The following is a 26403-nucleotide window of genomic DNA, read 5'->3' on the forward strand; positions in this document are numbered from 1 at the left end:
GCCCAGACTCTAGGGCCTGGAGCACAAACCTTGATCGAATAGCCCGCAACCCGGAGACCAGAGCCAAAGCCTCGGATTGCAGAGGCCGAAGCCTTGAGACCACAGCTCGCAGTTCAGAGCCTCCAGCCCATAGCCCAGAGCTCAAAGCCCATAGGTCGCAGCCCAGACCTCAGACCCCGGGCCCCAGAGCCCGAAACCTTCAGAACACAGACCAAAACGCCCGCAGGCAACCTTGAGTCCAGATCGCGCTGGACATGCACGCAGGTGGAGTCGAACTAGGTGCCCAGCACGCGGCTCTTCTCTCCTGTGCGCTGCCCACCCAAAGGCCCAGCACAAATCCGAGGCAAATCTTTTGGCAACTCGTCAACAATTGCGTGTTGACGCAGGACGCCCTTTGAACTCGTGGCTCGTCCTTCGGCTCCGTGGCACAATTCACGCAGCCCTTTGTTTGCCTCGCTGCCAAGGGAGAAGGAAAACAAAAATGGCGGGAAAACCCGAGTGGCGAAAACAGTGGAAACTGGCAGAGCCAAGTGCCTGGCCCTCCAAAATCGACAGCAGCAGCTGACTCGGGGAACAGCAGGCACAACTTCATTACCGTTGAGCTGGCGGCGCGTGGGCGTGCCGAGATTTATTCAATTTAATTTGGCATCGGCGTCAAGTCGGGCGTTGGTGTCGAGGCATGTGATTAAAAATTGTTTACCAAGTTCATTGACATCGAGCCGGCGGAGGGATGAAAGGACGAGGCGGAGGACTGCTGACGCGGAAGCCATTCAGCGGAGCTGCGAATAGCAAATTGGGTGCCTAGCAATATATGGGGCCAACAAAAAAAAAAAAAAGGGGTGGTTGGAGGTTTAATGGGTGCGAGGAGACTCGCAGCGCGTATCGCGGCTCAAAGGAGCCTAATTAAAGCAAATCATGTTTTTCATAACGCACCCTAATTACTTCACTATTCAAATCGAACTTTCCAAGTTCCACGTCGCCCGAAGTAATTGGATTAAGTACTTTTAGCTGATTGTGAAACATTGCCATTTTTCATTACTTTCCCATGCGGGGATTACGTTTTTCTTTTTATTTTGTCGAACTCACAACTTGCAACAGCGTGCCATTTATCAGAGCTTCGATTCCGCTGTAAATTTGCCCCATCTCTAATGTCCATTGGACAATGTCGAATGACCAGTTCCATTTGCGTAATTCGCGCCGCCTGTCACTCAGCCACCATCAATTATGCGATTTAACCAGTACCCGGCATTAGCTAATGCACTGCGATGATAGAACCCATTAGCCGGGGATTGGCCTAAGGTCCTGGGAAGATACACCAGAAGTGCATATGCTCAGCCTCAGAGCGGGACTGAACTGGATGGGATTCGATTGGATGGGATGGGATGCGATGCGATAGAATGCGATAGGATTGGATTGGGCCTGGACGGCGTGGAGCGGTACAGCAGCCGCGGGTCGTTTTGCGAATGAAGATGGGAATGGGAATGGGGATGATTTATTCAGGCGACCCGTTCTCTCGCCTATCACTCATACGCCCCGGGTGCCGCGACCAGCTGTTGTCGAGCCCGTGACAGCCTCCAGCTGGCAATCGAAGGGGTGGGAGGGTGTTGGCGCTGGCCAAGATTGGGATGGGTAGTGAAACCGATGCCGAGAGCGAAACCAGAGCTAAAACTGTAACCCAAACCAGAGCAAAACGCTGCCAGCGCGCTTTCGCACTGATGTCAAGCTGAACAATGGCTAATTATGACACCCCAAGTTCCGAGTGGGCATGGGAATGGGGAATGGGACTGGAGATGGCTATGGAGGCTGGCACGAAACCGGAGATCGGAATGGAGTGGAGTGGAGCCACCTAATGGCGACGCTTTAGGTATTAACATCTATTGTGGGAGACATCAGTGCGTGAGATCTGTGCTATTAATCAGTCGATTTGGGCGAAAGCGATTTATAAGTGCAACTGGCTGGGGGGCTTCTATCGGATATATCAAATATCCGTGACTTTATTTTCCCTACATAGATTTTCGCTTATGGAGCTGTATAATTGTCCGTAGATCTCTTCGTAAGCTATTGAATCACTGCCACCTGAAGACTTCTTTGGGGATTTTGGCGGGATATGATTTACTCATCTCCCAGCCATACATATGTGCACTTTCCCAAAGAGCGTCTGGTAGTCCCATTGTTCTGCCACTCGGTTGACACATTTCGCCCTGCCGCTTCATATTTTTATTTCCGCCACAAATCCTTAACATTCCCGTTTGCCGCTGGCTGTTCTGCTTTATTTCGCTGCGTACTTGTACCGCCATAACTGCAGGGCGATAAATATCAAATACAATTGCCCGCGGGCAGTCCGCTGAGTCCGCCATGGAGCACTGGAGCCACCCCCGAATCGGGAGCAGCCATCGGGAAGCAGAGCCCAGAACGGTGACTAAGGAGCAGTTGACCCAGTTTAGCAGCTTATGGAATAATTCATTATGTATTTGCTTGCCATTGTCACTTAATTTGAGTGGGGTTTTCCCCATCCCCAGCCCCATTCCCATCCCCATTTCAATGCCCCGCAATCGAGAAACCACATTGCGGTACTTTCGGCGTTGCGGGCAATTTGCTTGCCAACTAATTGCCCACGTCTCGACATTGGGATTGGGATTGTGTCTGGAGTAGGAGGTGGACTACATGGCCCTCCGAATCCAAATCGATCAAGCGTCTAAGCGACATCGACCTCTGTTACGTTCTCTGAACTGTTCTGTTTTTCCTCCACCGGCGGAGACCCCTGCGGTGACTTCCGTGTTTTATATTTAAGTGAAATTGTTTATTTGCGTTACTTTTATGGGCTTCTTTTGTCGTTGACAGCAATTTGTTTGGCCCGAAGGGGAAATTCGGTAATAGGACACTACACCTAAAGTACAGCAGCAATGGGAATGGCGATGGGAATGGGAGTAGAGGGAGGAGGAAGGCATTTTGGCCTTCAATCGAACTCCCATCGCATCCAATTAACCTTGCTGGCCTAATCAGAATGCAGCTGGCGAGCTCGTCCAGCGAACTCGTCCTGCCTGATAAATCAGTTTCGCAGCTGGTTTCTGGGTGACGGCGAGAGATATTGAGTCCTTGCCAGGTGGAGCCAGTCTGTTGGCGGCCAGCAGCCATGTCTGGCCCTCCACCTCCACCCCCACGTCCACGTCCACGACCTCCACCTTCGCGTCCACCTCCTTGGATCTTGGGTCGTGGCTTTCAAGGCTCACGTGCGTGACAGGACTTCAGCCGAGTTGACTAACTTCCAGACTTTGCGCTGGCTCTCTCTCTATTTATTTCTCGGACCTTAATACCCTGGCCATAATGGCCATAAGGGGTATGCTTAATTTCTTTTTGGCAGGATCAAGAATTGAATGAAGAGCTTAAGTTTTGGGCAAATCCTCAAGCCAGATCCAATTTTCGGTTGCATAACAAAGCAAATGCAGTGGTACAATGCACAGATGGAATTAGTACAGAACAATGGAATTGCAGCATGGGAGTTAATCTCTTTCCAAAGGAATCCTTCAATTAAGTCTTGATGAACAAAACTGCATTATTTTACTGGTTCATGCGTCTGTTAATTCTAGATAAATGCAATTCGTCCAATTGGGCTGTAAAATTCTCAATATGTTGGTAATTTTATCGATGATATGAGGTATATGGCTAGAAAAACGCTTTGCTGATGTAGTTTTCTTTTGAATGGATGCTGAGCCATAATCTAAGCCAGTTTTTATGGTTACTTTACTTTAATTTACTTTAATTTTCAAGTACAACCTCTATATAAACGCCGTCTTAGTTGCAGAGTAAAATCCTTTGGCAAGAATTGATAGGGTACTTTGTGCTTCGTTCCGGTTTCTCAACCCGGCTATTGGGGCCACCCACAAACACACACACACACACACAGAACATTACCAACACACCCACACCCAGGCAGGAATAACAGGGGCCAAAAATAGTAAAACTTCCTGTCGCCTCGGTCGACAGACAAGAGAAGCGAGCGCCTCCCCCCGCCAACTTTCCTTTTCCCTCGGCTCGTAACGTATTCATCAAACGCCAATCCAAGTTGACCCAATTTCGCTCAACGTATTTTTTTGGCTTTATGTGCGTCGCAGTAGTCAACTGAAAACGCATTCACGTGAGCCACACCCCACCCCATCCCTTCGTTATCCTGGCAGCAGCTGCCTTCGAGTCCCGTTTCTGTGCCCACACATCTGGATGCCATTCCTGGCCAGAAAGTGGCCGAGCTGAATAATTTATTTGCGTTGCTTTGTGGCTCACCTGCTAGCTGCTACTCAGAGTTTTTGGGCCGCTTAGGGAAATGTTGGCCCCAGCTCTTTTCTACGACTTTTCCCATCTAAACACAGACAATAGGGCCTAAACTTGGATTCCCCGTTGGCCAAAATCCCTGGCAGCAAATCAATGGAAGGACTTAAAACCACCTGAATTAGGTGCCTAAGGCCCCAGTGCCACCCTGCTGTGTGCTGCATGCCTCGTCCTTAGTTATTATTGACTGGAAGGACGACTTCATTGTGCACTCGGCTAATTGCCCAAAACAGTGCGGCCGAAACGCCAATGAAAATTGATGCCTAATTGCCCTAAGCCCGGCGATTGTCCAGGCCAGAGCAATCCACTCGGAGCGGAGCGTAGCCAAGGCACCGCCACCCAAAAGGCCAAGTCAAAGGGGTGCTCCTGCTGCTCGATCCCGGCTAATAAACCGATTATGTCCAATTTATATGCTAGGCCCCATCATATTTAGTCCGAAAATCGGAGAAGAAAATCGCCATTTCAATAACTCGGCATGGGATTATTGTTAAAGCAGAGGGGTTAATGCGTTGCTAATTAATATTAAATTTAAGGTATTTATAGCCCGAGCCCAGAACTGAAATTGAGCGGCATTGAATTGCGGCAGCTATCTCACTGGATTTTCTTGCGTTAATTCCATTTTAATTATTCCACCAGGCTGCCCAGCAAGCTAAAAAAAAAACAAAAAAACACGAAAAGAAATGCACACAAGTGAAAGTCGAGCTGTTTTGGGGCTGGATAAAAAGTGCAACGGAAAAGTGTCACGTTTCAATTAGAGCTGTGAAAATCTATATTATATACATATATATCTAGCTTAATTGCCACATCTAATTCAAATGTCTCCCGTTTTTTTGCTTGCCGTTTTTTAATGGGCCATGTGCTGGCTCGCTGCTGGCCAGGTTGCAAATCGATGGATGGGCGGCGGTACTGATATTGGGCTGCCAGCATGCAAATGCGCCGGAAACCCTTTCGCTGCCACTCGGCAAATATTTCAGGCATCGGCAGTCCGTCGCCCACGCTCAATTTGTCCAAAGTTCACACGTAGCCGGGTCATGGGTGATACGATGGGGATACGATGCGGATTGAGGGGGCACACAGTGGTGTCCAGGAGGCGACGGCTTTCCCATTTCGACGACCCAGCGGCTGCACATTTCTATTCATTTCAATTGCACTCATTCACGGAGTAAGCAAAATTAAAGTACGTGACCCTTTTGCTATGCGCTGCAATTTTTATCGAGTGCCGGGGACAAAGGGGCCACAAAGTAAAGCTGACAAATAAAACACAAAAAAAATTGATAAAAAATGAAGAAAATAGAAAAATAGGACAAAAATATCATGTTGGAAACCAGAGCTGCTCGCTCCGGAGTGACCGGTGCAGGTACGAGTGAGTATCTGCGGCCTTGCGAACATTGCACATTTTTCTATAAAATATTCATTAACCCGATATTCATTAAAATGACGCCGCCTCGTTAGGGTTAATGGCGCCAGTGGCCCCCAGTCGGTCGCCAAGCGCTCCGTAATTACATGGGCGGAGGTTGTGCGACTTGGGTGGGTTAGGAGCTGCAAGGGCGGAAGGGTGGAAGGGTGGAAGGGCGGAGGATGAAGGGTGGCGTTGGGTGTCTGCGTCTGTGCTGCACCCCTCCTGCTATGTAGGTCAAGCATCCCCGATTCTGGAGTCCTGTCGCCTCCAGAATGCATCCACCGCACCGCTAATCCACATGCCCATCCTCCTTGCACCGCCCAAAACACACTCCCCGCGAAGGATGCTCCACCTCACACCCGCCTGGTCGCGACAATCATCGAAATGGGCGGCAGACAAGCCAAACATATCAAATAGACACAATTACGCACACACACACACACTGGCGACCCGGGAAAAGTCTGGGCACAGCTCACGTACGTACGTGTATCCTACAGCCGCGTGACCTCTAACCTTAGCACCTGGGCGAATGCAAAGGGGCTGGAATCAAAAATTGGCAAGTTGTCAGACGGGAATTGATCCATTACCTAGCTGCTTACCGCGCTATCTGCAGTGAGAGAAAGTGGCTGTATGGAAGTGGGGCATGTGATTCAGAAATCGTGGCTGATTCGGATAATCCCTCGCAGGTTCCGCATTATCACAGCTGTTTCAGATGTTATTATTTGGCAAATCATGATCGAAATGTCATCAAATTAAAGTGTCATCAATTGAATCCATAGGAATTAAACCCTCATCATCATCTGAGTTCCAAAACAGTTTAATTTTGACTCATATTTTTCATCTATTCTTAAAGAATTCACAATGTTCACAATTTTTGTGGTTGAATCTCTGAGTTTATTTGTGGCACAGGTTCCATTTCAATTATTCACGCCGGTCTGTTGTTTATTTGCAACCCATTTTTTGTGGAGTGTAGCCCGCCCTCGACCCGCCGCGGCCCCGCCCCTTTTCGGCCGCCTTTATCCATATGCAAACAGCAGCGACAACACAGCATGCACAAAGAATAAAGTGGCAACAACGACAAGTTTCGAGTGTTGGCCCCGTGTTGACTTTTGTGAAAGGTGTGACAATATTTACAATGTCTTGTTAATTGAATTTAATGCGTCCCCCCTGAGTGTGTATGGGTGTGCGTGTGTGTCGTCTGCGCTTGTGTGTGTCTGTGTGTGGGTTTCCCTTTATATGTATATACCGTGTATAGCCGAGTGTTTGGGTAGGCAACAAAAGTTAATTCAAATTATTAATGGACGATTTGCGAACACTTTGCGCTCGAATGCGGGCAATGAAAATTCGTTGTCATCGCATCATGCGGTTGATTTGGCTGCCACCTCCGATCCCCCATCCCCAAGAGAGTCTTAAGCCTGGCTTAAAAGGCGAAAGCAGAGGCAAAGGGGTCCCCAACTCCTGTGGCGCCAAAATAGCACGCTCCTCGCACATAGACAACTCCAATTTGGCCAATCAAAGCTTGGGGAGTTCCGTGTAAAAGCGTTCAACCAGAGCCACTCGAGCTGATTGAACGCGAGTTGAAAGGCTCCTGCTATAAAGAGCCTGTATTTTTGGTAATAGTGGGAAATTGCATCTAGGTGGCGCTAGCAATGAGTATGTAGAAATTACTAGTAAAAAGTTAACCTCCACTTACGATTTCTATGCCGTCTGAATAAAATATAGCTATTTGGATTTTTGCCGAAAGCTTTAGAATGAACTTTGATGTAACTTTACTCATAATATTCAACCTTGGCAAGTTGAGCAACAGAGGGCGCTTTTTTTATATTCATTCCAATAAATCATTATTCTTTGATAAGAATATAACATATAATTATGTTATATTTTTTTTTTATCAAAAGATAGGTTTTATTTAAGTAATGCAATATGTTTGCTTTGGAATGGTACAAAATGTAAACATAATTAGCCTACTTATTAAGAGCTGCATTTAATTATTGGACCATTGTGTATTCTGCTGCAACCAATAAGCAAACAATACACATTTTAACGAGGTAAAGTGTTCTGATAGTTAAGGTAGAAAAAGCAATACACAGTCGCCAGTTTAATTCAATTTCATGAACATTATTCATACCACTCCATTGTCCATATCACGTACATGCTCACCACGAATTTCGCCCATGGCGATGTATTCATCATGTATTGTTAAAAAAAACCTGAACAATGTGATATTATTTAGTTTGCGCTGGCCATTCTTTCAGTTGGAATGCCACTAAAAGTTTTAATTAACCCATGGGAGTGCATGTTAATTCACTTACCAAGCCGTATGCCATTAAAAAAAAGCGTAATAAAATGGAATGTAATTGAGATAAAATGAATTTGGCTGCCGAATGGCGTTAACACTTCGAATCAGATTTTTGACCTAGTTTAAACAGCCAATTAAATGGTTAATATAATTTCATGCAGGACATTCTGATGGTATACCATTTTTATAGCATACTTTTGCGGATGGATGAGAGGCTATTGCATACTTTTGCGCGGCAAGTGCTGGCTGACAAAAGCTCGCAGGGCTGTTGAGCTGAGCCTCTCCACACTAGCCGCTAGGTGGCGCTATGCAGTTAAGTGGCCACGCGTCGTATGAGTAATGCGCTGCAAATGCTAGCCATTGCGGCAATGAATATCCACTGGAATGCGACTGCAGTGCGGCAAAGGCAGCCTTCCGGCCAGACAGTCCGACTATGACTAGCCAATAGCCGATTGACAGATTGACCAAACCGCTCAATAGGTTAATGAAACGATTACGGACTGCATCGATCGCATGCCGCGGGCATGAATAACCCGATAAGATGCGCGTCCTCGATAAGGAATGCGGGCAGCGGACGCACCGATTCCTCCGTGAAGTGCAAACGGAAACCGCGACGCGATCCTCCACGCCTCTTGGCCGCTTCAAGGGGCAACACTCCAGCAGCGTTTATCTGGGTTAGCAGCGGACGAGTGTCCCAAGTGGCGGGCTTATAGGGCGCATAAGGCGCAAAAACGCCCCATAATTGCCCGATAAGCAGCTTCCGATCGGAAGTGTCGAGAGCTCCCATCGAACCGATCGGCTGGGCTATCAGTTCGCTATCGTCGATGGCGGACTGTATCACTCTTAACTGACTGATTATTGTCACCTCTGAGTGCGCTGCCAGAGTGTATTTAACCTTAAGTTACATGTTTCTATGTACTATTCTTTCAGTTATCTATCAATCGAATATAGTTATTTATTCAATTACATTGGCAATTTGCTAAGTTTATTTAGTATATTGTTTTACATATAAACAAAAACATATCAACTTACTTTTCTTTGCAAATTTGTCTTCCAGCTATCTGAATAACAGAATCTTAGAATATACTTTGCGTATGCTTAAATTTGCTATAGATTATGTCCACGTAATTTATATTATAGTGAACAACATATATATATATTTTGTCTGCAAGGGTATATCAATTTCGCCATGCCGAAGTTAAAGCTCTTTGTTAGTGAGTAATCAAAAGCTATTTAGTGGAGGGCTCATTAACTCATAAATGTGTAGATAATACCTCAGCAAAAAAGAACAGGCATTGACTTGTTCCGCTTGTATTTCAAAAATCTATGTATTTCCAGGGAAGTAATAAATCGCTATAAATTATAATAAACTGTCCCAAAAAAGTCAATTTTTTTTTGTCTTTTCTAAGTTTATTTTGCACAAACTTACAACTAAGCACAAGAATGTCTGTACAATACTTCGCTTCGTTTTCATTCACAATCGTTTCGTGTTTTTTTCACAATCACTAAGAACTATTCAAAAAAAGTACTTAAAATAAATCACAGTAGATTTAAGCATTTTTTTGTTTGTGGCTGGGTTTTTGTTGGGCTTTTGCTGGCGAGTTTATCTCGCCGTTGCACAAATAAATAGGTATAAATACAATATTGATATACATAAATAAATAAATAAATAAATAAGTTACTACACATAGAGAAAAAAAAGAGTCCATATTCTAAATGGCAAATAAATAGTCGAGTTGGCACTGGGCCGCATGGAAGTGCAAATGGGAAATGGGGTTAAATGGAGTGGATTAGATTGGCTTGGTTTGGCAACTGGAATGGAAGGCGCTCTAATACTCAATACTCAATATTCAATACTCAATATTCAATAAATAAATAAATACTAAAAGTACGTGTCTAAATGGCATTCGACAAAAATTCTTCGTTCTCGCCCGCTCGATTGGTCGGGTGGTCCTCTATTTGGCTTGGAAGCTGCAGAGCTGGAAAGCTGCTAAGCTTGGGAATGTGCAGCTGTAAGTACTCGCTGTAATACTGGAAGGGCGTGATGTTGACCCGGCTGGCCGGCTCATCTGGCTCAGAGCTCTGTGCTGAGGTGCTGAGGGCTCAGGACTCATTGGAGCCGCCGTCGGAGCCGGAACTGCCACCGGATCCGTTCGAGGAGCCCACGTCGAGCATTTCCGAGCTGCCCGCCCGCAGGCCGCTCGCTCCAGTTCCGTGGATCGCCGCCAGGTGGCGCCGCTCGGCACTATTGCGTCGCGGTCGCCGCAAGACGCGGTGCAGTGTCTTCCACACGTTGTCCAGATACTGGAAGTACAGCTCCTTGCTGACCTTCAGGTCGCGCTGGTCCGCCTCCATGGATCCGTTGGCGGGCGTGTGAAAATTGAGCCGCTCCTCCATCGCCTGCCGGCTCACGCGGCTCAGCTTCGCACCATTGCTGTTCGGATAGGAGGCGTTGATGGTCGACTCGATCTCGCAGAGCATGTAGCGCGCGCTGACCAGCAGGTCGTGCAGCTCCTTGGTGACCGCCTCGTTGAGGCTCTTCTGCTGATCCTTGCGGAACTTGTACTGCGCCCGTCCCAGATACGAGAAGCTGCCCACGAAGGTCTGCATGTGGCGGTACCAGGTCTTCAGCTTCACCTGCAAATTGAGTAGAAGAGTGCTCGTCAGTCACTGCTGCATGTGGATGCTGCGCAGCTGGGAAGGGCATGCAAATGAGGCGGGCCGACTGGGAAACTGGTCTGCGCCGCCCAGGGCGGAGCAGGTCCGCTTCACTCTGTCTCACCGCCTCGGTTTGGATGGATCTCTTCGGCGCGGTCTGCATCGGTCTCAACTTACCGCACTTGTGGGCTTCGTCATGTTCGGCAGGAACTTGTACTCGCGCTGCCAGTGCTGCAGATTGCCGTACTCCAGGGTGGCGCGGTGGGTTATGTCTTTGTACTCGCTCATCGTGATGTTCCGCAAGTTTTCGAGGTGCTGCAAGGGGAGAGCGGGGGGAATCGATGAGTAATGCATATTGGCTGTGTGACAGAATTTCTCGAACGTTTCGGGTTCAACTAACTGCCTAAGTAGCTGTCCTGCTAAAGATGCCAACAGGACACGCAACGCACAAAAGTATCTCAGTATCTATGAAGTTGCATTGCGACTATGCAAATGTAAACTGTTATCAAACAATGTAAGAAAAGCTTGCATATAACGCATTTCTGAGGCTTGGGGTAGGTTGCTTCCCTCCATTGCCCTTAAGCTAACTTATATTAAGTACTGAAGCAAGTCTAAGTGATAGCTAAGATTGAGGTAGGTCATCATCTCCCATTCAAATTTATATGTATAACATTTCGGATTGCATGCTCACCTTGCGCTTGATAACTCGTCCTTGGCTGGCGCTGCTATCGCTGAGGCTCTCGTCGGCCGTGTAGGTGCCTCCGCACGGGTTCTCCCACTCCGGGATATCTGACTTGCCGGAGAAGAGTCGCAGGTTGTGGCTGCGCGCGTGCCGCGTCCTCTGGCGGCGCATCTCCCGCCTGGCAGCCCGGATGGCCGCCTGGGCGATCTCCTCGTAGCTGCTCTCGCTGAGACTCATATCACTGTCGTAGCTGCCCTCGCCGAAGCTCTCGGCCAGACCGCGATACGGATTGACATCGAAGGCGGGCAGGATGTCGCCACCCGATGATGAGGATGACGACGAGGAAGATCGGCCGGAGTTGTCCTCGTCGTAGGCGTAGTCCAGTGCCACCTGGTCGCGCAAGTGTCGCGCCTTGGTGAATGGCATCACGACGCCCAGGATCATGATCACAAGCAGCACCTGCCGGCTGTGGCAGCTCCAGCTGCTGTGTGTACTCCCGCTGCTGCGGCTTTGGCTCTGTTGGCTGACTGGAAGTGGTAGAGATGATGGATGCGTTAGTGGATTGGCCATCGTTTCAGTTTGCAGTGGGTGGTGGGCGGTGGGGTGTGTGTTTGTGGTGGAAATGCGGGCGTACCGTTTAAGGTAAAGGCTGGCATTGCGCCTATCACTAACACTACACTAACTGGGCTAACTCGGCTAACTTGGCTAACTGGCTAACTGGCTGACTAGCTGGCTGGCCAACTATCACAATCGCTTGCTGCTGCTGCTGATCGCTCCACGGTCTCTCCCGCTCGACGGCTGATGGCTAAGTGACTGCCGCTGCAGCGGCGCTCGAAAATTTGTAAGCCTCCAGCCTCCTGGCGTCGCTCACGCATTCCCACTTCCACTCGACTCGGCTCGACTCATTCTCCGTGCCGATCTCCCAATCCCAATCGATCGCGGCTGCGAGTGCGAGTGCGAGCAAGAGCGCCCGAGTGAGCGAACGAGCGAGTGAGTGAGTGCAATTACAGCAGCCCGACCCGTTCGAGGCCTTGAGCAATTTTCTGATACGGTTTTCGAGCATTTGTCATGCTCTCAAAGTCAGTCGCACTGGCCGGCCGTCTCTCGCTCTCTCGGCCGCCTTTTGGCTGAATTTCACCAGAAAGATTACTCATAGGTATTTGGGTTTTTTTTCGGATTTCGGATTTCGATTTCGATTCACGATTTCCGACCCGACCCGACCCGACGCGACCAGACCAGGCCAAGCCAGACCAGACGCTACCCAGACGCTCTGCGCGTCGGCGGCGGAGTCTGCGGCCAACGGTGACGTAGCCAGCGTACCACCCACCGCCCACCGCCCATAGCAGCGCTCTCGACCTTTGAATAATTCGATTTGCCGCCGCTCAGCAGACCGCTCGCTCCGCACCGACCAATAACAATCCAGCCAGCCGCTCGGCGGCTCTGTTGTCGTAGGTCAGCGACTTGATAACGACGCCGACTGAGCTGTCGGCGGTTCTGCGACTGCGATAAGGCACGTGCTGCTTCAGTACTAGTTGTTGTTGTTGCTGTTGCTGTTGCTGCGGTTGGCCAAGTTGATCAGCTGGCCAAGGCCATAAACACTAATTGGGCGGTAATCGAGATATTGGAAAGTTCTGCTTGAACGCGATGTGATGATTAATGCACTACGATCTTGGCCAGCGAAAGTTGCTAGTGTTCTTATCATTCGAGGATGGAACTTGGTCATGTGAGCTATCTAGATAGTCGGGAAGAGGGCTTCGCGTGGAAGTGTTGACGAATTGATTGGCAAATGCCAACTGAATGGGGGGATTTCACTGCTACCATTTACAACTATCTACATATGATAGGTAATCTATATGGTTGGAGCGGAGCACGAGCACTTGTTGTATCAAATTTAAGTTGCTATTTTTAAAAATTTTGTTTATAATTAACCTGTCTTTAATTGAGCCCCTTTTGTAGGTAACACCATCGCGCCTTCGCGCATTCCACCTTGCCATTCACTAGCATTGGCATTAGCGTCGAAGCCGATTATTAACAGTTCGATCACTCGCCGTCCGGCATGGGGGATTCACCCCAGAAAGCCCAGAAAGCAGAAGGCACTAGTACACTAGCACACTGCCAAGCCAAATAGCCAAACTGGCAAGCTGGCCAAGTTGAGCACACAGCATTAATCATGGGAACCGATCGAAGGTATTCCGTAATGGGCCAGCTAGCCAGCCAGCCAGCCAGCTAGCAAATCATCTTTTTATAAACAATTGCGAAACGAACGGGGAAAGTAATCTTCTAACTGGGAAAGCGGTGATCTAATTTCGCAGGGACTTTGCACCCAAACCGATCAATACTCACTGTGAAGTCGCATTTTTGGGGCCGGATCACGTTCTATTTTGGCAACATCCATAATACTGCGTGTGTGTGGCGGTGGCAATGCCAGTGATAACTGGAGAGATCGGAGATCAGATCTGATCAGTTCAGTCAGATGGGCTATTATAATATTAATCTATTGGTGTTCGTTCCAGAGCGGATTGGTAATTGTGTGCCGCGGGTGTTTCGGTATCTTTTCTCCGATTGTGTTGGGCTGGGCTCACAACGCGGGACAATTAGCATTGGCGTGTGTCTAAGCGAAACTGATTCATGGTCTCGGGCCGTCGCATAATTTTATATTTATACGAAAATCGCCGCCGATTGCCGCCTGTGAGGCAGTCCCAGCAGCAGCAGCAGCAGCAGTCGCTGTCTCCGTCGGCGTCGCAGTCGGCGTTACCGCTTCATTGGGGTGCTCCTGCTATCTGCCTGTGCCTGCCCTTCTACGGCTATCTTGCTATCTCCCCGACAGAGCGGTATGGCAGTAGCAGAGCGGCGGAGCGGCGGAGTGGCAGCGCAGTCAACGCCGACGCTTCCAACGGGCGTCGCGGAACGTGGACGTCAATGAAGTCAACGAAGTGCCGTCGTGCGAAAGAATCGCCATCGGAACGTGGGGAATCGAAATCGGAGTCAGAAGTGCGCGCCACGCTTATAATTATTATTGGATTATTTGATTTGATGATTGCCCAAGCAGCCAGCACCCAACCAACCCTCCCCCCTCAATCACCAGCCTGCCGCACAATCATATTTATATTTCATCAATTACGTATGTAGTTGGGCGTCAGCCACCCCACCTGAACTCCACTACCTCCAGCTACGCCGCCAGTGGCTCCCACACACAACTCTTCTCCAGGGGGATTTTTCTTTTGGCCTTCGGTGGTGTGCGTAAGTGTGCCGTGTTCATGTGTCTCATTATGTACACCATCACTTTGTCTGTTGGCCATTGAGGTTTTTGTTTGCGTCACAATGCCGCACAACTCCCCCTCCGCCAAGCGAAAAAACACAACCCCGCCCGCCCGATCGGGTGGGGGGGCGTGGCACAGCTAGTTTTTTGAGGGGGGCCCTCAATGCGAAATTAATTGCATTGATTGCGGGCCGGGTTCAAAAATCATGTTTTTCAACGACGGGGGATTTTTTCGCCAGCGACCGAGAGGCCATGGGAAATTTTGGGGCACGTCAATGGAGAGAGATCTCTGGGTCGATCATCCCCACGTGTCTCTGTGTGTCCTCTTTCGATTGACGCCGCACTTTTGCGAGCTCTTTGCTTCTGGAAAGATCAGATGGAGGTGGTGATAACGGTCGCTTGGCCACCATGGAATCCTCAATGGATTCGCAATTAAAGTTTGAGCCATCAGTTGAGAAGTATCTCAAGAAGTTCGTTTGGATATTCCTATGTTTTTCTTAGCCTACTTTTTCCCGCTCTTTTGATTTTGTATCTAGCCAATCCCTTGAGTGATACTCTAAATAAAGATTTGTTCACCATCATTCAAGCACTCCGAAGTAAACAAACTGCGATTCCAGTCTTTTCACCACTCACTGGGCCATTGCGATCCCACTTTGTGTCACGTATTTTGCGGCAAAACTTTCCATTGTCCCAAAATCTGACCGGTAATTAGATCATCTGACCAAAGCAATGGCAACTGACGCACATCGCCGTTAGCTGGCCATCGAACTGGGAATGGATTCTCCCACGGTACGGCGATAGCTTTATAGTCTAGCTTCTTGGCCACTTCCAATATCTCGGCCAGATCACACTGATTTACGATCGCAGGAGTTGGTATCAAAGGTATCAGAGATAGAACCACCCCAATGAAACGCAGCTATCTTATATGCACACACATGTGATATCATGATCCCCAAAATTTGCGATCTTTGCACCCTCACTCATCGACGAACACCCCGTGCCATCCCTCGAGTTAAATCGGTGGCACGCTTGTAAAATATATAAGAAAAAAGGAAAAAATAAACTTATGGGGGTCTTGAGTCCGTGGATGACGCGCTTTTTTCTTGTGTGTGTGTGTGTGTGTGTGTGAAGAAACGATCGCGATAAGGAAAAGCGTGGAAAAGTTTACAGTGGGCAGGTATGGAGCTGGATTGACAGGGCTGGTCTCCACAGGCATTTCAGCCCATATCACATCGATTTGGCCCACTGTCGTCCCATTACTAGACATTCGACGGGTGGCACTAAAAGTTTTGATTCAACGCCGGTTAACAGTAATTGAGCCAACTTTTCCACTGAACTGTTATCGCCGCGCGTCGTCAGAGGCTGAACTTTGAGGCGTCGTCGGCCAGGGAATTCACCTCGCAGCCAATTGTCTTCGATGGGTGTTGACTAATGCCGTTCTATGAATGAATAATCGGACTGACTACGCCCCCGCCGCCGCCACCGCCACCTTGGTACGATATGTGTATATCGCTCCATGGATATACGAGGAGACCACTCACATCGACTGGGGCGGCACTTGGCATTCGCTGGACACATGAATGGGCTGACTCACCGGCAGTTCTTCTGTCGGAGGTCGCTGCACGGGGAGCACAATTGGAGCGGATCTGGTGCTTAGGATACCACCATACTCCGCTATAACCACACTATACAGATATCATGTACAGACTATGGCTCAAGAATTTAATCAGTCAAGAGCTTCTTGTGTAGCAGGTTCTTGGGTGTTTATTAATGCATTATACGAAGTACTTATAGTAATGGCTAAGAAGTAAAGGTAACAGCTCTGTATCTCAGTTGATAAGCATTCCGACTGGCCCATTGATGTAGAAGCATTCTAAAGATACGAAAATAAATCTGTGCAACAACATACACATATAGTAAGTGCAGAGTATATATCCTCATTAGGCGCTTGTTATCTCACAAACGACTCCCTGACCTATCAATTAAGCCACTCGGGCACTGGTTGTACTAGTCTCAGGAGTAATTAGGATGTCTTAACTGGGCTGACACCCATGCTATTTGCACCATGTAGCGAGGGATACCTGGCACATCCAATTAACCCAATCGGCTCAGTTCAGCTTAGCACCTGGCGCTAAATTTAGCCATTGGCATTTGGCGCTCCACTGACGTAGGTGTCATGTTCTGTGACGTTGGCCGTGTGACCCGCCGCCTCCCAAATCGCCGGCCCCCACCTCATTGCCGCCCATTACCGGCCATCCCCATGAAGGACCATCGGCCAATCGCGAATTTCGCTGTAATTGCCGTTGATTATCAGTATCAGCCGAGGGGCAAACAATCGATACACCCTGATACTTTGATGCCAACAAATCGGGGTGGCTAATGCTACGCCTTCGCCGCGATTATTATCGAGTGTTATTAATATTATAATGCAGGCTGGCAACATAATTGAAATCGACATCTTATCACCGTTTTTCGGCCTGCCGATCAGTAATTAGCATAGAGACGCGGTTCACAGTCACACTCACATCCATGTGACCCATTCCCAGACCCATGCCCAGACCCCTTCTATGACTAATTGATGGAGCGCGAGCTCCGTTCCGTTCCGTTCCGATCCGATCCGATTCGATTCAATTCGATCGGATCCATAAGCGAGCCGAGCCGCCAAGTTTATCGCGTGCCAACAACGCCAACGCGTTCCAGTTCCAATGTGTCAACAAGTGTCGCGTGCGCCGCTGGCAAATTGTCAACGGCAGCGGCAGCGGCGGCCGGCGGATGGGTAAGGGTATTGGGTATGGGAACTGGAGTGAAGTGGAGTGGGGTGATTGAGCGTCCAATTGGCCAAACTGGGGTGGGGATGTGGGTGGGTTGACCTAACCACGGGTGGTTAGTCATTGGGGCTTCGGGGCAGCCAGACACTAATCTCAGATCCAAGACATGATGATTCAACAGCGCAGCGCAAAACAAATGGACTCGCTAGCCAAGGATGGGCATCAGTTCAATTGGCTAAATGGCAAGGATTGACTGATAGACAATGAAATAGTTTTGTTTATTATTTGTTTATTAACAATTATAATAATCACAGGCTGAGCACTTAAGCTCACTGAAAACAATAAGCCACGCTGAGCATATTTGGCTTTAATGGAGACTTTGTTGGCTTTAAATATAAGGTGTTACATATGATGTGGTAGCTGTTAAGTGACTTATCAGATATTCCAGGAGTCATCCATCACTTTTAATGCCTCCGAAGCCTATGAAAGCAGTGGCAAATAATAAATAAAAGGAATTCCAAAGACGATGGTGTTGAGTTCTAATTAAAAGTTAATGTCTTAAATAATTATAACATATTGAACGAACTGTTTAGATACTCTTATCAATTAAGTAATACTATAATAATGCCTTATAACATAATTTAAAAATTAATTATAAATTATATGACTAGTTTTTACGTTTAATTTATGACTAATGATTGTAGTTTGAGCAATGTAGATCGCCGAGTGATGTGGTAAACTTTTAATAATAGTTTTGCAGCATGTGCTGTTTTTTTGTTTAAATACAAGGAATATAGGAGTAATAAATAAAATATGTGATAAAAAATACATATTTAGCTGATACGCAATTACTAATCAATCCTTGGGCAAAGATAATTTTTCCCAGAGACTCAGATGGCATCCGTGCTCGACTGGGGCCAACTCATCGCGTGTGAATTTGGGCACTCCACTCACTTTACCACATGAGTGGCAGCGGCTCCAGCAGCCGGCAAACTTCACTCGAGCTTTCGGATTGCGGAGCTCCAAGTTGCCCGGCTTCGCGTTTGGCGCTCTTACACATCGCGAAAACACTTCCGTTTCGACTTTGGGTCGTCAAACAAATAAGAGCGCGAAAGGAATGGAGGAAACCAAGGAGGGAACTCTGTGTGGTGATGCGGTTGCCAAAAATAAATTCGCAATTTGCATAGGCGCAATGGCCTTGCCCCCCCTCGGTGAGTCCCCCTAGCCGCCCTCCTTTGGTGCCCAGCTAATTGCCATCGAAGAGGAAAAAAATATATATATATCCGACGAACTGGGCATCAGAATCGCCAGCCAGCAGAGCAAACAACAAGTGTTTGTGTGGGTCAGTATTTCAGTATTTCGCTCTGCTTTGGACCCGTTTGGATTGCCTTTCCCAGCAATTGATGAGCAATTAATGTTTTTGTTTTCGCCTGGTTTGTATTTTTTTTTTTTTTTGACTCTTCTCCTTTTTTTTTTTGGCCAACCGGAACGGCATTCCGAAGATCTGTCTCAGCCTCACGGCTTCTGTGCCGGCTACCATTTGGGCAGAGCGATTTCCTTTTTGAGAATTCTTCAGCTCACATTTGATGGCTCATTTCGGGTGTAACAGGGCTTAACCCTAGTAGACGACAAGACAAGGGTTACCCTAAGGGGTTAAGAGACAGATCTAGTGGCCTAGAGTCAGCTACTTTGTATACACCTACTTTGTGTCAGTGAACTTTGCGGAGTACGCTCAAAGTCAAAGTCAATTGGACATGGCAAAAACCTTGGGCTAACCCACTTTTCTGGGCTTTTTGCCAAATGCATGCTGCTTTCAGCCAAATGAGAGTGTACTTACTTGGATTGTCAGATAGTAGGTCTATGGTCTATGGTCTATCATCGTGCTGTGTAACCTAAGCTGCGCCGAAGCTGCAAGTTCCAAGGGATCTTGGGTGTTGCTTCGCTGGCTGTCTCGACTTGCGGCGTTTTCTTGAAAGTGTTCCGTGTCTCGTTATTGAAATTGCAATTCAAGATTCCACACGTACACGTAGCTCCGACACCCCCCTGCTGCCCCACCATCCACATCCAAACGCATCCACTTGATTTACATACGAGCGGGAATGGCAACGGCAACGGCAACTTTGGCTCATAAAAAGCGCGGCGGAGTTGGGTCTTAAAACAACCTGACCATGTCGTGCCTCGCCTGCATTTCTTATTTATTTATTTTTTGATTATTTTCTTTTTCTTTGGTTTTTGCTGGTGTTTTGTGTGGTTACTTTCTGATTGTTTCAGTTTTTTTTTTTTTGATTTTTTGCACGCCGTCGGCGGCTGCTTCAAATGTCACTGAAAAAGTTGGCCAAAATATGACCCAGAAATCGGAGCGGGACCACCGGGGGCAGGGTCGTCGTCGAGCTGAGACTGCTGGGCGGCTAGAGAAGAGACTTTTCTTGTCTCTTGGGAAAAGTCGAAGTTTTTCCCGACCACTGGCTATTTTCCGGCTCACACAGTCGCTGTTGTTCCTGATTTAATTTCATCAGTCTACCCTGTAGATGGCCTCAAATCGAGGGTATATAAACACTATCGGGTCGCATAATTACTGCCCATAAACACACAAATTATATCTTTGATTCGTGCCCATTAATCATTTGAGACTCTTTTTTTTTGTTTTTGGATTGGTTTGAAAATATTTCCGTAAACAAAAGTTGCAGATGAGTCAGGGTTTCCCACTTTGCCGAAAATCTTTGCGTGGGTATCATACTGAAAGCTTATCGAATCTAACAAGTCGGAATCTTATCACATGCATGCTATGGGTGTTAATTAATTCTTTATATTTGAAAATATAATTTGAAAATTATATAGATTAGATAAACAGATAACTCAAATAACTAGCAAAGCATTAATATTACATGATTGACATAATATAAAGAAACGTATTTTATTATCTATTTACATGCATCAAAATGAGTCTTTCAAATTAATTTTCCAGCTGAATAACGAGAATCTGCCAGTCGGAGTGTCTGAATGTCTGGCTTATCGTTTCTACTGGTCTTCGCCTTATTTTTTTCTGCGGCTGCAGCGACTGCAATTGCAACTGCAACTGCAACACTGCCACTGGCGCAGCAGCAACATCGGGAGCAGCTTCTTGTTGTTAATTTGATGTGGCACATGTAATAAGGCTAATGAGGTGGGCCACTGCAACTCGATCAGGGCTTCGACTTCGACCCAGCCCTAGATAGAGGCTACCACACGCCCCATGCCACCATGCCTCATGCCACTCCAGTTTGAGGAGCCTGATCAACTTGTTGTGGCTTTGGTGGCATGCAATGACCACCATCAAAGCCGCACTGAGATCACGTCGTCGCTGTGTTCTGTTGTCCAAGTTGTGTGTGTTGCATGTGCTGCCTGTGTTTTGTTCTCCGCAAAGTGGAAAAACAGACGGACGAACGGACAGATGGACATTTGTAAGTAGCCAAGTGCAAATGTATCGATTTACAGCGCAAACAACTCGCCCAGCAAATGGAGCATCTGAAACGGGAACGGGAACAGCCGACCATCCCAATGGATCGAATGGAGTAGCATCTGCCAGGAGGAGGAGCACGAGGAGTGGGGTGGGGGACCCCAGGCGGTTGACAAGATGCCAATGCAGCAAATGCGCTTACAATGTTGAAGAATCCATGTCTGGGAAGACGACTGCATACTGAACACTGGTCACTGGTCACTGGACACTGAGCCACTGAACCCAGCCGACAATTAAACAAAATTTGATACAGCCAACTGAACTGTGAGCGGGGAACGGGTTGGGGTTTTGCAGGGTTCCATGGTTCCAGGGGTTCGGTTCGGGGTATTAGTTGCATTTTATTTCGAGGTTTTTGAACTGCTGCCGCCAATGTTGCAGCTCTGGAAAAAAGACGAGTCGAGTGTCCGCGCATAATTGCCAAGGGGTTTCCACCTTCGTTTTTTCTTCTCTGCTTACTTACTATCTTTTTTTTTTTTGCTGGCCCACGCGAAAGGAGATTAGGAGGAGTGGAGGGTCACCTGCCCTAGACCTGGTCATTTAGCAATCAATCAATTAGTCAACGGACTGCCTGGCCAACTTATCTCTCCGCTGATCACCACGATTATGATGATGACGATGATGATTCAGATGTTTCCATTGGCGTCAATCAATAAGCGGCTAATTAAAATGAATCCTAGTCCCCAATCCGAGTTGGGCAACTGCAGCCAGACGAAGCCGCTTCCGGAGATTGGGGGACTGGCGATGGGGCTTGGGACTTGGCACTTGGCACTAGGGTAGCAGACCATGGCCAATTATAACCATGGCAAAGCGAGGCGTTGTGCCAAAAATAAACCCGGCGCACTCATCGTTTCCTAATAACCCAATTAAAGACCGTGCGAACGACCTACGCAATGAACTTGGCCCCAGGTGAGACATGCGTCATGCGTAGATGACGCCACAGAGTTGCCTTTTATTTTCATTTCTTCGGATAGAGGTGGAGTTATATTTGGCTGCCAACATGGCGAAAAAAGAAGATACCAAAAAAAAAAGAGCTTAGCTTTCAAACACGCGCCGCTTTTTTCGTGACGTCACAAGCTGCGAAACGTCTTGACCCACAAAGCGTTTGGTGGGGGAAAAAAACAAACGGGTAGTACGACCAGATATTTGAGGGCTAAAAATAGAAACCAGTCTTGGCTGGAAAACAAGCAATAGACCCTAATGAACGTGGAAAATCGTAGCTCGTCAAGATCACCGGATCGTGTTGGTTAATCCCTCCTAACCGATGGTTGACTATTTTTAGAGCGGGCCCAGCGCATAATTTCACAATGTTACCTACCTGTTGGGATAGCGCTGGAAAATCCTAACCTAAGTCAAGTTGGAATAGGGTAATGAAAAAAGCACCGGCTATTCCGTTCCGTTCAATGCCATTCAATTCATTTCAATTGGCAACCAGGCCTACTTGCTTACAGCCCAACCCCCTATCCACTACCACACACCACACACCATCCCCACCCCCAGGCACCACTACAACAGAATTTCACAATGTGCAATCACTATCTTCGAAAACCCCCCAAGATCACCCACACTTAGGTTTCTTGAAATCAAGCCAGCTGACGTAGCCGGCTGAAAACATGAGCTGTCTCATGTCTCTCGCGGAATTGTGGGGTAAACATCGATCGGCGGCGACCTTTGTATATCACAGCTGTTGGGGCAAAAAGCAAGGGGGGGGGGGGTGTTGGTTTTGTATTGGAGGGGCAGCTCCAATGACGTCAAGGCACGCGACTCGCATTTGTTAATTGGAAGCCCGCCGCCAGGTGAGATGCCAACTCAGCGAGCGCAGCAAATCGAAGCCCCCGCAAAAAAGCGCCGAATGAAATCGGAAAATCAGAGTGTGTCGCTAAGCGGGGCAACCACCTGATGAGTCAGCTCCAGCGCAGCACTACCAGCTCGGTGGTTACGAGCAGTGGTAGTGATATAGTGGCAATGTGTATCGGTGGTTATCACTGCAGGCACGGTAGACACGACTGTAAGACGGCTGGCTACACGGCGAGAAACGGGGACGGGCTGCCAGTGCGGCAATCGCAATCTAATCGAAACTCACAACGCGTGTGAAATTGTTTGGCCGGAATGATCATGGGACCAAATGATTATCGGCAATCAAGCAATTTCATTTTGCACAGCAACCACCTTTTACTTGCTGCTTAAATATATATTATGAAATTCAATTTAAGGAATGGCTCCTGAATAATACTTATGATCGCATTAATTAGGTTTCCATTTTGGCACAATCTGGGTAGAAATTAAAATGAATTGAGCTATTATCTATAATTCTACGTGTAAAACTGCAACAAAGGCTGTTGCAATCTTATCAAAATTCCCAACATACCAGACCCACCCAACATAATCGTATCTATAATGGACTATTTAATCTGTATTTTCTTAATGCTATTACGTTTAATCCAACAAAGATTTCCCGATCTTAGGCTGAGAACTTCTGGTGTGAACTTGAGCTTTATAATACCTATTTATATCGTTTGTAGTATACTGTCCAGGGGACTTGCATGTTCAATGAATGCAGGCTGGTCTTATCTTATCGCCTTTATTTTCTCGCTGTGCAGCGAACACAAATACGCCACCTGTTGCTGATGCAACAAGGTCGTCCGGTGTTATCATCGCCCGTCTTATCGCAGCAACACGCCCCCGTAACGGAGGCTCGTCCTATTCCCATTCCTATTCCCAATCCCCTTTTCATCCACATTGCTTAATTAACTTATTTGACATTTCATTTACTCGCAGGCGCAATAAGTTTAATTGGGCAACACGACAATCAATTGCAAATGCCAAGTGCCAAGTGCCGCGAGTGCCGCTGCCAGGTCATAAATCGTCGCAATCCGCATTCAATCTATTTAATTGTCGCCGCTGACGCACGGTCACAGGTAGGCCATAGCCGATGATAAGTGGATGCGTCAATCTGGAATCTGGAGCGGATGGGGCACTTCCGAGCCAGCCGCTAGTAACGGTAACGCACCTTTTGGGCCACGACAACTATCCAAACATCCAGGCATCCGAACATCCAATCATCCGACCAAGTCTAAGGTCAAGAACTCTAACAAATGGGTTCCTGATAACGAGAGCACTCGAAGTTTTAATCGCTGGACATGAACGGATAGCTACCACATTTGGATGTGCCGACATCATGCCCCTAAAAATGGGTAACCTAACGGCAATTTCGAAATGGAAAGCAATCGAAATGGCGACACGTATCTGTATCTCGACCAGGGCATTTCATGCCCGCGGCAAACGCATTCCAAACTCTTTCATACCATTCCATTCGATTTGTATTTTTTCGGCATTTCGCGGGCTGATGAAATATAAACGGGGTAACAACAAGAAGTGAGAACAGAAGAGCGGCCATAAATAAGCGCTTTGATCGGATTCGGATTTTTGGCAAATACTGCGCTCTGCTTTTAATTTGTATGCATAAATAATAATTATGAGTGTTTCCCGGAATCATTTGCAAAAGGGTTGCAGTATTGGATCATCATCGATCGATGGATCGATCGATCGATCGATTGGCTAAACTAGGGTTCTGGGAATGCATGTGGGCGTCATCGAGCTGACTCAGTATGGGTTCTTCTGTTGCTCCTGGCTTCCCAGGAGCAAGCCATTCCCCGAGTCCGGCAGAGATAAGCGCCTTTGAAGTACGAATACAAAAAGATACAAATGGTATCGGGCGCATTTCATTTCAAATCCAATACAGCTGCTCAACTGGAAGCCGGCCTTATTGAATCTAATCATCTAAAAATGATATGAAATTATGTTATAAATATTTTATGACCCCCAGCAGCAACAATAACAACAATAACAACAATGGATGGGGCCAATCAAGCGACAACAACAGCAGCAACCACATAAATATCACGTATTTTAACGCTGTTTTCGGATCGTTTTCTCATTCTTTTCTGTATTTTTGTATCTTTTTTTGGTGTTCGTTTGTGGCGGCTTTTGCTGTTAATCATTTTGTGGTCTCCACCATTGTTGTTGCTGTTGTTGTTGTTGTTGTTGTTGTTGTTGCCGGTATCGTCGAGTTAATCTTGTTAAAACAAACCGTTTCAATAAATACAGCGATAATGCAATTTTAATGCCATTAAGATGAGCACCAATTATGGCCAGCACCAGAGAATCAACTATGGCCAGCTGCCCCTTGTGCTCCCCGCGATCCTTTTGGGCCCATTTCATTTCATCTTTGGCCGCAGAATCATTTGCGAATCCTTAAAGCGGCGACGGCAAAAGTTTTACATCCCAACCCACATGATTATCGGGCGATATCCTAACTTCATGAAGGGTATAACCCATGGAGAGATTCAGTTTGAGCTTACAATCTATTAAAAGGTAAATTCAATAATATATTATTTAATTCATGTTTCTTTATAGTTTCAAGGTTGTTATATAAATTTATACTATATTTAGGTATGTTTTCTGTGCATGAAATGTATCTAGCACAATATAAAAGTAAATCCCTTTTAAATTGGGTAATTACTAAAATGTAAATGTCCATTTACTTTATTTATTTTGTAAATTAACTTAAATGCAATTTTATTTATAAAATTTAGAATAGGTGTTAATACCATTTAACTAGAGATTATTTATATTAAAAACTTGAATAGTAACAATATAATTTGAAGACCTTGTGGCAGGACATTCAGCAGTCGGCGCGTCAGCTGGAACGCACTTCCTCCTGACTTCGCCCCATCCTGCTGCGTCTCTGGACTGGTGGCGGCTTGATGGGGGTTTTCGGGGACTTGGGGAAGCGTGGTTGGAGTGGAGCACGGGGGGATCGTGGCTGAGGTCTGGGGGCTTGGGGGATCGCCTGGGATCGCTGCCATATCCATCTCTGGTGCGTCTTGTGCGCAGGCCGCGCTTAATCCGCTGGCCGAGTTTGACAGACTCCGCGAGGGGGCGGTGGGGGCAGCGGATTGTTTTTTATTGTTTATTTAACATTTCTGCGCTTTTATTTTGCGCTGTCCGCGCTCCACCGCCCCGCCACCGCTCCCCTCCGCTCACTTCCCCGCCAGTGTTTGTCCATCGAACGGATCGCCGGTCTCGCTTTGTTGTTGCTGTTCCTTGCATTTTCATTGTTCTTTATGATGCTCATTTAAAATTCAAGCTTTGTTTCATTAAGAAACACGTTCGTCCCAGTCCCAGTCGCAGGCCCCAGTTCCCAGTTGCCCCGATCTCCTGCTCCCCTCCTGGAATCATTTCTCCCTCCCATCCCCATACCCATCCTCATTCTCCTCCTCCTCCAGTTCACCGATCTTGGCCATTCCTGGGCCAGCGCCAATTTCGACATTAACGCCGCCGACGGCGCTACGCAGCTTGTTAACGTTTTTTAATGCCCCGATTCAAAGGTTAACAATCAGACTGCGACTGCGACTGGGAATGGGAATGGTACTGCGAATGGATATGGGCATGGGCATGGGCATGTGTATGGGATGTGGAGCGGAGGACGGCGGAGGCCATTGATAAGCCGGCGCTCATTA

The 26403-nt window shown here is 47.4% G+C and overlaps 1 protein-coding gene across 2 annotated transcripts; it reads right to left on the reverse strand.

The window, feature by feature from the left end:
* Positions 1-9405: 9405 nt before the first annotated feature.
* Positions 9406-14046, reverse strand: LOC6726328. 2 transcript variants are annotated; one of them, XM_016172399.3, is made up of 4 exons: positions 13705-14046; positions 11371-11888; positions 10857-10994; positions 9406-10658 (listed from the first exon to the last, which is right to left on the reverse strand). In XM_016172399.3, the coding sequence occupies exons 1-4, from the start codon at positions 13754-13756 to the stop codon at positions 10125-10127; spliced, it is 1242 nt and encodes a 413-aa protein (XP_016039906.1). In that variant the 5' UTR covers positions 13757-14046; the 3' UTR covers positions 9406-10124. The 2 variants fall into 2 exon arrangements, with proteins under 2 accessions (XP_016039906.1, XP_016039907.1); XM_016172400.3 differs by lacking the exon at positions 13705-14046 and adding an exon at positions 11996-12335.
* Between the last annotated feature and the right edge of the window lie 12357 nt (positions 14047-26403).

Source organism: Drosophila simulans, chromosome X (genome assembly GCF_016746395.2).
Source record: "Drosophila simulans strain w501 chromosome X, Prin_Dsim_3.1, whole genome shotgun sequence".
Taxonomy (NCBI): Eukaryota; Metazoa; Arthropoda; class Insecta; order Diptera; family Drosophilidae; genus Drosophila; species Drosophila simulans.